We start from the raw sequence: 11,854 nt of genomic DNA, 5'->3' as shown, positions 1-11,854 counted from the left end.
GGGTGTTCCGTAGGACTGCTAGTAGCTCTCTCTAGTGGTTTTTTGCTTCATAAATATTTTCGTCCCGGACCATACCCTCATAGATTAACATGAGTAAAGTAGACAGAGATTGCTGCCCATCTCTGATGCTTTGTGGTATTGAGACTTCCTACCTTGGACCTGATGTACAATTCCACGTTCTGTCAGATTTTGGTTTATTGACTCCTTTGCCGTGGTAGCTCTGCTTTTCAAAATAGGGTATTGCAATTACTCATTGCACTGTCTCCAGTGATGCCTGTCCTCCTGAGTGATGAATCATACCATTCTATTCAAAGTAGGGTAGTGACATTCTACAGGTGTTTCTGGCATATCGCACTTCCTACTGTAGACCTGATGTACAATTTCAGATGCCACCAGGTTTTGGTTGAAGCACTATGCCGTATTCCTGTCTATATATCTGACAGATTGTTTTTTTCTACTTTCTGCCATTCTCCAGATGTACATTCCTGGTGGGTCTTGTTTTGGTTGGAGATGGCCCAGTTGCTATTAGTATCATGAGTAAATGGAATAACACTTTTTCTACCATGGAATTGATGTGCAATTGATGCCACCTGATTTTGGTTGAAGCACTTCGCCATGTTACAAATATATATGTATATTATTGCAGTTTGCCCCTCAGACTGAGACGTTCCTCCTCACTACTATCTTCTGGATGTACATTCCCAGTGGATCCGGTGTTGGAGATGGTTCAGCTAAGTAAGTCCTCACATGTGTGCTGGCCGGTATCCTTCCTCAAACTACAAACTGGATGACAATTGCCCACTGCTGCCGAGTTTTGGACTGGAGATGCACCCCAGGTTTGCAGTCCTTCTTCCTACCATCTGCTGGATGTTGTTTGTAGATGGACACAGCACGTTTTCCCACTTGTGTACGACCAGATATCCTCCTCCTACCATGAACTGGAAGTACCATACCCATTGCCATCAGGTTTTGAACTGGAGATGTCATCCCACTAGGGCTTTTCACCTTCCTACTGTCTGCTGTCATTTCCCGGCAGATCTAGTGTTGGTTGTGTTAGTAATGCACGCAAGTGTAGACAGATTTTAGCACAAAAGCTCTTCTTCCCTATCAATTCCCATTCAAAGTGAAGAGTAGGTGTCCCTCTACCTACCATGGATCTGATGTACCATTCCAGATACTGCCTGGTGTTGTATGGGGTCAAACTACCATTACAGTTTGTTGCACCCTAGCCACTCATTTATCTGTCATACATATTCTGGGATTCCTTCATGTTTTTCCACATTTTATGTTCACAACTCTGTCATAAAAAAGTGAAGAGTATACTGGATCAGATGTGTTGTGGTTTCCTGCCGAGGTGTGATGTTTTCTCTTTGGTTCCACACCCCCTTGGTCTCTCTTTGGGTGCTTCCTAAAGGGGATAATTTTTTTATCAGCCATCCACCAATTTAATGTGGGATTCTAGCTATTTTGTGAGTGGAGGTAAGATATTGTATCAGAAGTTAGCATTTTCCTACACTGAAAATGTATTTCTGATAAATACTTACTTCTGCTCAAATTTCCCACCCAGCCTCCCCACTTCCAATGATATATGGTGTAGGTCTGCTGACCAATGTTTAAGTAATTAACAAATACAGGTGTGAAGAGAGCTTTGGTTACAATAGGAGTGGTGTCGCATTCATATTGGTGGAGAGCTGCTGCATGATCATTTACATGTGGATATGCAGAAGTGGGAGGTGGAAGGCTAGTGGTGTGCATTGAAAATTTGTGCCGATAGAGGGCAGCACTACTTGAGAAAAGCTGTTTTGTAAGCAGAGGTAAGTATTTATCGAAAATACATTTTTAGTGTACGGAAATGCTAACTTTAAGTTTAAAAATTATATACTTTAACTATTTCCCTGTTTTAGGTCATGGTTTTTATGGACATGCTTATTTGACTACCAACTCTGATTTTTCGTATACAACAGACTAGTACTTTTAACTAAAAGTTTGCCACTTTTCATGTAGATATATTTAGTAAATTCAGAATTAGTCATTGAAAGGTCCATATACTGTTCTTAAGCACACATTGCATACCAAGTTACAGAAACATAGAGTAAGCAAAATACGACTAATGATCCTTAGTATAGAAGATTTTAATATAATTTTACACACTGTCAGATACATTGGACATTTAAATAAAAAAATATTTTGTAGTTACTTTTCATCCATTTTTAAACAAATTGTCATTTTGTTGCAATATCTTTATGTTGAAACCCTTGTTACTTCAAAATCAAGGTGATCCTTGACTGATGTTTAAGAAACAGTGTGACTATTAGTATCAATTCAGTTGTTTGTCTGTATTTTCAGCATATTTTAGTAGATTCAGTTTAAGTGCAAGCCAAATCTAAGATTTGTAGGTAACCATTACTTTCTACAACTGAACTTTTATTTTTGTTAAAAGAAGTAACTATTTCAATACTTTTTTTCTAGATTTTCTCAACAGCTATGATTCACAAGATTCTTCGCCACATTACCTGTTTGTCTCAAGAAGCTTTACAGAGATCTTGAATTTTTTTTTATTTTTACTATGAACATTTTACCTTAAGTTGTATTGTGAGACTTTTAAATATAGAATTTTAACATAGGCTTAATAGACTACTTCTGTTTCCCAGAAGTAATTTTAGAAAGTGTGTAAAAACTGTTAACTGTATAATTCTAAAAATAAAATGCATTTTTATACCTTTTAACGTAACAAGAAATACTGTCCCAGTTTGTTTTTACCATTTTAAATGTACCACAGTTCCTGTAGTTTTTAGTGTGTGCTATTATGAGGTTGTCTAATAATGTTTTAATTGATTTAATTTCATAGTAACAAAGTTAAGTATTTAGTAAAAACAAAATTCAAAGCATCATTATATAAAAGGCCCAGTGGTTAGGGTGCTTGGCTCGCAATCTAAGGGTCGTGGGTTCGAATCCCCCTCCCACCAAACATACTCGCTCTTTCAACCGTGGGGCGTTAAAATGTGACGGGCAATCTCACTATCCACTGGTAAAAAGAGTAGGCGGAGGGTGGTGATGACTAGCTGCCTTCCCTCTAGCCTTACACTGCTAAATTAGGTAAGGCTAGTGCAGATAGCCCTCGTGTAGCTTTGCGCGAAATTCAAAACAAACAAACATTATATTAAAATTTTCATAACAGAATATTATGAAACAGAATTTTAACATAGGCTTAATAGACTACTTCTGTTTCCCAGAAGTAATTTTAGAAAGTGTGTAAAAACTGTTAACTGTATAATTCTAAAAATAAAATGCATTTTTATACCTTTTAACGTAACAAGAAATACTGTCCCAGTTTGTTTTTACCATTTTAAATGTACCACAGTTCCTGTAGTTTTTAGTGTGTGCTATTATGAGGTTGTCTAATAATGTTTTAATTGATTTAATTTCATAGTAACAAAGTTAAGTATTTAGTAAAAACAAAATTCAAAGCATCATTATATAAAAGGCCCAGTGGTTAGGGTGCTTGGCTCGCAATCTAAGGGTCGTGGGTTCGAATCCCCCTCCCACCAAACATACTCGCTCTTTCAACCGTGGGGCGTTAAAATGTGACGGGCAATCTCACTATCCACTGGTAAAAAGAGTAGGCGGAGGGTGGTGATGACTAGCTGCCTTCCCTCTAGCCTTACACTGCTAAATTAGGTAAGGCTAGTGCAGATAGCCCTCGTGTAGCTTTGCGCGAAATTCAAAACAAACAAACATTATATTAAAATTTTCATAACAGAATATCGTTATGTACTACATAAACAATTTTTATAAACTACTTAACATGAATATTAAAAAAATTTAAGTCTGCTTCAAAACACAGTAGTACTTTCTTGGTGAAAAAAGTGGTTATCTATGAAATCAAGGATTCATAGATTATGACCCATTGCCATAAACACATGCTTCACACTTTAGGGCCATGGGTTACTATAAGAGTAGCATCAGATCTCATTATTCGATTATAGTAGTAGAAGTGCTACTGAGGAAAGGCTAGCACACAGTCTTTTATGTAGCTCTACACTAATTTTTGAAACAAACTTTGATATCCCTTGTGATTGTTTTATCTTTAGAAATACATAATTTATATGTTTTACTAAAATTGATAGACATCGTATTTCAAACTTGGATTTATTTTGTATAAATGCAACTAGAAAAGTACCAAAATTTCAACAGATGATCAAAGTATGATGAGACAAAAGATAAAACAGATGGTTGTTATAAACAAGGACATCTCTATAAATCATTTAAGAATTCAAGTTTTACGTACTTACATATTTATAATCAAGTGGACAAAATTTATGAATAAATTGTGTATTTAATAAGACATTATAATTCACTTCCTGCTGCAGTATAGCATTAGTCTATGGATATTTTACCCCCAATGTAGGCCTATGGCCTGGTGGTTAAAGCACTCAACTTGCAATCCCCATCACTGAACATTCTTCCCTTTTCAGCTATGTGGGCATAATAATGTGATGGTCAATCCCACTATTCTTTGGCAGCAGGTGGTGTTGACTAGCTGTCTTCTAGTTTATCACTGCTAAATTAGGGACAGATAGCCCCTTTTGTAGCTTTGCATGAAATTCCAATCAAACCTCAAATGTAAATAGTGATATAAAGAAATTTGTGCAAATTGAAACTGGGTAAGTATTGAAACACAGTGGCAACTAAACATTGTTTCAGAACACAAGCTTTTACTACTATGTATAACTTCATGTTCATAGTGTATAAAACAATTTTTATGTAAAGGAATCAACTGGAACAATATATCAAAGATAACTACCATGAAGAATCTGAGCTGCTTAGTAACCATAAAGCTTATTACTTCTTTTTTAAATGTACTGTTTCACAGCAATAAAGGTATAATTGAGGTTTTTACGGGTCACTTTGATGTAACCATCATATTCAAAATAATACTGTACACAAACATTCCTTAGTTATTTTTGTGGATCATTGAGGCTGAAGAGAGTATTACAAAAAATATTTACAGCTCTAAACTTTAATATAAAAACTAGTTTTATACTGTAATCCAAGTTTAATGCATTCATATTATAATTTTTTAAATATTCAAGGTAAACATATTCCTTCTAGAAAAACAAAGGTAGCTGCAAATAAAAAACCAGGTTGGCTCACAAAGAGTATAAGAGATAAAATTAAAGAAAAGCATCATAAATTTAAGAAATGTAAATCAACTGGTATGACAAGAGATTTAGAAGATTACAGATCAAGAAAGTTGGTGAAACAGGAAATTAGGACATTAAAAAGGATGTATGAGAAACGGTTGGCTAATAATGTAAAAATTAACAGTAAGGATTTCTTTACATTAAGGGTAAACAAAATGTTAGGATGGGGTAGGACACTTGAGTGATAACAAAAGAAGGCTCATATCTGATGACAGGGGGATAAGTTAGCAAATTGGATAGTAAAGTGGCTGGATGGAAGAAAGCAGAAGTTTGTTATAAATGGAGTTCAATCGAACTGGATTAATGTTACTGGTGGGGTACCTCAGGGCTGTCTTAGGACCCTTTCTCTTTTCAATTTGCATCAATGACAGATGAAAGAATGATCAATAAATTATTTAAATTTGCAGATGATATTAAGATCTTGGGTGTTGCTAGCTGTGAAGAGGATGCTGCTGATTTACAAAAGGATTTAGATCATTTAGAGAGTTGGGCAATTGGGTTTTAATTGTAATAAATGCAAGATGAGGCATGTGGGTTATCATAATTTGAATGGGAATAATCTTAACAGTGTCATGAAAGAAAGGGATCTTTGTGTTATATTTGATCAGTCTCTAAAGCCATTGAAGCAGTGTGTTGCTAGTGGTAGGGCAAATAGGATTTTAGATTGCATATCCAAAAAAAATTTTATAAACAAGTCTAGAGAGGTTATAATTTCATTGTATAGGTTACTGATTAGGCCACATTTGGAATATTATGCTCAGTCTTGGGCTCCTTATGTTAGAAAAGACATTGAATTGTTGGAAAGGATTCAGAGAAGAGTTACTAGAATGGTGCCTTGGATGGAGTGGTTGAAATTGTTTTCTCTTGAAAAAGATTTATGGGGGATCTGATCGAGGTGTTTAAGATTGTAAATAGAATTGATAGTGTTGATGCATCATCTTTTTTCATACTTAACATTGAGAATAGTATGAGTAGGGAACACTTGAGTGTAAGAGAAAGATTGATAAGTATATGAATGATAATGGCTGGCGTTAAGGGTTTTTTTTTTTAAATTTATTTATTAATAGTTTTAGTTTAGAGGATGGAACATCCAAAATGGACCAGCAGGTCCCATGTTAGTCTTTGTGACTACGTAGTTCAGCAATAAATGTAACTTCCACAATTTGATCATTGTAAACACAAGGCATCCTTTCCTGATTAATATATAGTATTATTATTATTATGATGATAAAAGCATATAAAAAGTTCATGTAATATGCTATTATCAATAACAAGTTTTTGGTCAAAGATATTTCTACTAATGCTTTTAACTCAGAATTTAGAACAGCCAACGTATAGTACCCTAATATTGGACAAAATGCCTTGTTTGCACTGTATGTGGTAGATGTAGTGTTTCACTCGTGGATTATTAGAATTGTGAATCTAAATTATACGAGAAAAAAAAAAAATTCCAATAAAATCAATATCCAACATGTCCTAACAAGATATTAAACCACTATGAAGTTTCATTTACTATATTTCTTAGAGCATCTTGCTTAAAAATATAAAAACATCAAGCATTCACAAGAGGTTTCTGGTTTGAAAAATGTTTTTAATTGTGACTCTACAGTCAAATAAAAGCTTGCTGATATCAATGATGCAAAATCTGAGTATAAGATACTATAATTGAGGTTGGTCCAAAAATTTCTGTATCAGCATTCCTATGTTACATATTTTGGAAAAACTATTTTATGAAAAGCAAATTAGAATTTATTACTTAAATGTAATCTGATAATCCAGTAAGTAAATGTATATTTTTCACATATCTTAATGGACCTTCTTAATTCCCCTACCATAAACTTCCATCTTCACTTTCTGCAAAACCCAATTCTCGTCGGTGAACTTCTGCAAGATCCTACATACCACCACGTAGACGTAGAACAAGATGAAGAGTGGACTCTTTCTGAATATTGTAATCTGATAGTGTTCTTCCATCTTCTAGCTGCTTTCCTGCAAATATTAATCTCTGTTGATCAGGGGGAATTCCTTCTTTATCTTGGATTTTTGCCTTTACATTCTCAATAGTGTCACTAGGCTCTACTTCTAAGGTAATAGTCTTTCCTGTCAAGGTTTTTACAAAGATCTGCATTTTGAACTGAAAGAAAAATAAAATTATAGATTTAAAAGCCTCAAAAGAATATGATTCTTATAACTTAAGTCAATATCATGATTAAGTGCTTGCAAATACTGATTACAAGTTAAAAGAAGTAATTATCTTGAGACAAGTCACCAGTTAAGCCTCAGTTGGAATACTGTGTACAGTTCTGGTCTTCTTATTCACTTATTGAAAAGAATTCAGAGGAGTGCTACATTGATGATTCCAACAATGGAACAATTATCTTAAAAGAACAGGTTAAGATATTTTCACCTTTCTCTTGAGAGAAGAAGGGTAAGAGAAGATCTTGTTCAAGTTTACAAGATTATTCAGGGGACTGATAGAATTAACACCTTATTTCTTTGTTCAACATAAGGAACTGTATATTTCATACTTCCTTTAAGAAGTATATGGTCTTTTTTAGTGTTTAGTATGACTTATGTATACATAATAGTCATTTCAAATTAGAAAATAACATCTTCAAAGGTTTCTATTTAAGATAAAAAATGTTCTTTTAATTTAAAATAATAATAATGAAGTGAATAAGCCTACTAATGTTCCATCAAAATTGGGTCAATAGAATTATTCAATACTACACAGCAATAATAACATTGTAACAGTGTAACTTATAAGTGTACATATTTCACATATCTTAATGGACCTTTTTAATTTCTATTCTTTGAATATACGTATTTAACTTAAACTAATGCTTATTGCCAGAATTGCAACTTATTTGTTATTTTAAAATAAAAAGCCCAATAGATGAAATAATTTATGTATGTTACTAATATTAATATTAGTTACGTTAAATTTAAAGTTAACACTAACAGTGTTAATATTTTAACAGTAGGCCTATACTGTAATACTATAAATTATACGTTATAGTTAACAAAATTTCAAACCCATATTTAAATTTTAATTACTTAAAACATTGATAACGTTAGCCCTAGCTTTATAAGTATGGATAACAATTAATTGGGAAAGAGCAAATTAATTCCACTATTAACACAACAAAGTAATTAAGAAATTGGAATCAAATTGCACTACATTAAAATACTGGCTAACACTAACTGTGGTGTAACATTTAATTGATGACGATTAAGTAATCAGTCAACGATGAACACAAAGTACTACTAGTTTTACTGTTAAATCTTAAAACTAAATATTTCTAATGTTGGTAAGTGCTACGTACCAAAAATGTCCTTTTTCAATTCAAATAACACAGTATGGACGCAATAATACTACTTACTTTTTGTTACAAATTCAGCCTACAGTAACCTTCAATGTAAATTTATATTCTGGTTTTTCTCACCTTTGAGCTGTTAATATTACAGGATGCTACTGATACTGCAATCACATATAACCAATCAGAAAGCCCCACGTGAACAAAAAGTAAATGTTTACCAGTAACGAATTTATTCAGCGTCCTCTATCTCTACGATCGAAGATAAGCGGAATATCAAGGCTAAATTATTCGGGTCACATGCACAGATGTTGCCATTATATGCATTGAGCAATAGTACAAAAAAAAGGGGGGTGTGAATACTACGGTTTATAAAAGAGGGAGAGAAAAAACAACAACTCAAGTTTATGAAAAAGATTTAGACATTAGAACTTTTCAATATAATTAACAACTATTTTGTGTTTATTGGGTTGGCATTTGAAGTTTAATGAAATTTCCTTTATTTATTACAAATGCAGTTGTAGAATGTAATGCATATTTATTTTATTTCTGTACATTAGCCTTCCTAACTATTTTAGTACAAAATAGAATTGTGCTTGCTTTAGGCATTGTAGCAGTTTAAAAAATAATGTCAACATGATAATAAAGGATTGTTTGTTTGTAGTTAAGCACAAAGCTACACAAAGGGCTATCTGTGCTCTGCCCACCACGGGTATCGAAACCCGGTTTCTAGCGTTGTAAGTCTGCAGACATACCGCTGTGCCATTGGGGGATACTGAACAAAACGTAATTGCTTTTATCATTTATCACATCAGTTATCTTTAAAATTATAAATTATTCTTATAAAAGTATTTTAAACAATAGGGAATCCTCAATAGCCACGGCTATAACTAGATCTGAAATCAGTCAAGAGATAGAGCTATGAGCTAAAGTTTGTATGTGAAAAAAAAAAGAACTCAGCCATTCTATAAGGCGCTGTGCCGCGGCAGAAATTTGCGATTTATTCATTGCAACCTGTTTTGGAACTCTGTAACTTATACATATATATAGCTAACCTACATAAAAGCCAGTGTGTGTCACGTCACACTTGATTTCTCTTGATGTTTTGCACAGTAAAAAAACTGTGTTGAATCTAAACCTTTCCACCGTTTGTTTCTTTGTTATGAATTGCGCACATAGATACACGAGGGTTATCTGCGCTAGCCGTTCCTAATTTAGCAGTGAAATACTAGAGAGAAGGCAGATAGTCATCATCACCCACTCTTGGGCTACTTTTTTACCAACGAATAGTGTGATTGGAACACGCGACCCGCAGGTTGCGAGTCGAGTGCCCTAACCACCTGGCCATGCTATGCCTCGGAGGGGGTTGGGTGAAACTGTACGCCCCTGAATTCAACACTGGTAGCAATATCTAATAACAGAACTAATCTATATGCATTTCCGCAGGGGCATTCCGCTGTATTGTAGAAAGAGCTTAGACATACAACTGGAAACAGTGAAAATTGATTTTATCAGCCTAAATCCTCCTCTATTCATCTATAAGGTATCCCAAATGCCTATAGCGTTATTATTTTAATTATTTATTACCTATTGGCCATTCACCATTCAAGCTGTATTTGCGAAAAATCGCTTTCTAATTTATAACACGTACATGGAAATGGCATCCTCAAATTACTACGCTGCTTTTTCAAAAGACAGATTAGCCTTGATACTTATGTGCAAAGTCAATGAAAATATTACATTAAATAATGCTTCTATACTCACCAAAGTCTGAATGGAATAAGCACCTGGAAAATATTTAAAACTTGAAGAAAGTCAAAACAAGTTCACGAAAACTAAAGACGTCAATCAGAAGTTGGGAAAACTACAGAATTGTAAAAGTACTTTAATAAAAATTAACCAGTTTGTTAAATTTCAACTAATAAGCAAGTAACTACTTGTAGAATGGAGTATACTTATTAACCTTGCTCAGAAAGAATGAGATAAATACGAAAATGTGAAAATTTGAAGACACTTCCGTGATTACCCAACCAGGATTATGGGGAATACGAATTACTGACCTAAGACAAGACCACTGATTTCTAGAAATAATGCTGATTGGCACATCAGCATCATACTGTTACGGCTCTGTTCGTTTATTAATTTCCCGTAGAAATTCTTTCCGATACAAGTCCTTTCTTAATTAAGATTAGTTTATTTTTTCTCAATACACAGAATTTCCTCAGTCAATACGTTTGCAATCTCGATAACAATACACACACTTTATATTACCGTCACTACCGCTCACTTGACTCAATTATCTGTCTCTATCTCTGTCTATTTGCCGGGCTAAAATACTAAAATAGATGGCGCCAGGAAAAGTCACGATCCTTCGAAAATCTCATGACATGTTACCAGCGTCAAGTGACTTCCGCTGTCGTAACAATACTATCAGCCAGTTTAGCTATTGGTGGTTTGTCTGTAAAAACATTGTCAATGCTAACCAGCAGGTACTCTATATATATAGCATTTTCTTTTAAAAATTCTCCACAGTTTCAGAAGTTGCTGTACTGAAATTCGCTGTTCATTCTGTAAATATATATTGTTACGACAGCGGAAGTCACGTGACGCTAGTAACACGTCACGATATTCTCGAAGGTTCGTGAATGCTCGAGTGTTTGCTAGATGTGCGGTATTCTTGTATATAAGTGCGCCAGACAATGAATCGATACAGAATTGCAGACAGACAGAGACGGACAATTGAGTCAAGCGCGGTAGTAAGTAAGTGCGTGAATCGTTCGTTGTGAATTATAGCGTGTGTTTAAGTTAAACTGATTGTGGAAATTAAGTGTATTGCAAAGTTGTATTGAGAAAGAATAAACAAGTTTTACTTAAGAAAGGATTTGTATCGCTGAAGTTTTTCGGAAGGAATTTTTACGGGAAATTAACAAACGACCAGTGACGTAACAATATATACTCTTTCATCTTGATCAAACAAAATATAAAAACAACTGTTGTTTTTTCGTTTTAATAAGCTCCTTCTTAAACTTAATATTCTGCTTTTTACTTTAATTGCAACTGCTTACTATATATATACTGCTTATTACATCCTTATTTAACTGTTATAAAAAGCTTTAACCAAAAGGTTTTAAATTTCAACAACGAACATTTTAATTAAAATAAGCAAATTTGTTTTTCTTAGTGTTACGTCTCCGTTCGTTAGTTAATTTTCCATAAATTCGTTCCGACGAAACTTTAGCGACACAAGTCCTTTCTTAAATAAAACTGGTTTATTCTTTCCGAATACAACTTTACGATACACTTAATTTCAACAATCGCGCTATAATTCTCAAC

The 11,854-nt window shown here is 34.0% G+C and overlaps 2 protein-coding genes across 2 annotated transcripts in view; one reads left to right on the top strand and one right to left on the bottom strand.

Moving 5' to 3' along the window:
* Positions 1-3,102, top strand: part of LOC106462390 (centromere protein L-like) — a 25,463-nt gene extending 22,361 nt beyond the window's left edge. The window contains exon 11 of the mRNA XM_013922316.2: positions 2,470-3,102. Coding sequence (XP_013777770.1) covers positions 2,470-2,547 — 78 coding nt within the window. The 3' untranslated portion in view covers positions 2,548-3,102. The remainder of the gene's footprint in view (positions 1-2,469) is intronic.
* Positions 3,103-6,774: 3,672 nt separating this feature from the next.
* On the bottom strand, positions 6,775-8,748 carry LOC111086505 (ubiquitin). Its single transcript, XM_022389640.1, has 2 exons — positions 8,651-8,748; positions 6,775-7,338 (listed from the first exon to the last, which is right to left on the bottom strand). The coding sequence occupies exon 2, from the start codon at positions 7,330-7,332 to the stop codon at positions 7,099-7,101; it is 234 nt and encodes a 77-aa protein (XP_022245348.1). The 5' UTR covers positions 7,333-7,338; positions 8,651-8,748; the 3' UTR covers positions 6,775-7,098.
* Between the last annotated feature and the right edge of the window lie 3,106 nt (positions 8,749-11,854).

The sequence above is a fragment of the Limulus polyphemus genome, unplaced genomic scaffold, assembly GCF_000517525.1.
Source record: "Limulus polyphemus unplaced genomic scaffold, Limulus_polyphemus-2.1.2 Scaffold1155, whole genome shotgun sequence".
NCBI lineage: Eukaryota > Metazoa > Arthropoda > Merostomata > Xiphosura > Limulidae > Limulus > Limulus polyphemus.
Note: the sequence above shows the minus strand (reverse complement) of the source record. Positions and strands in the feature narration are given on the sequence as shown.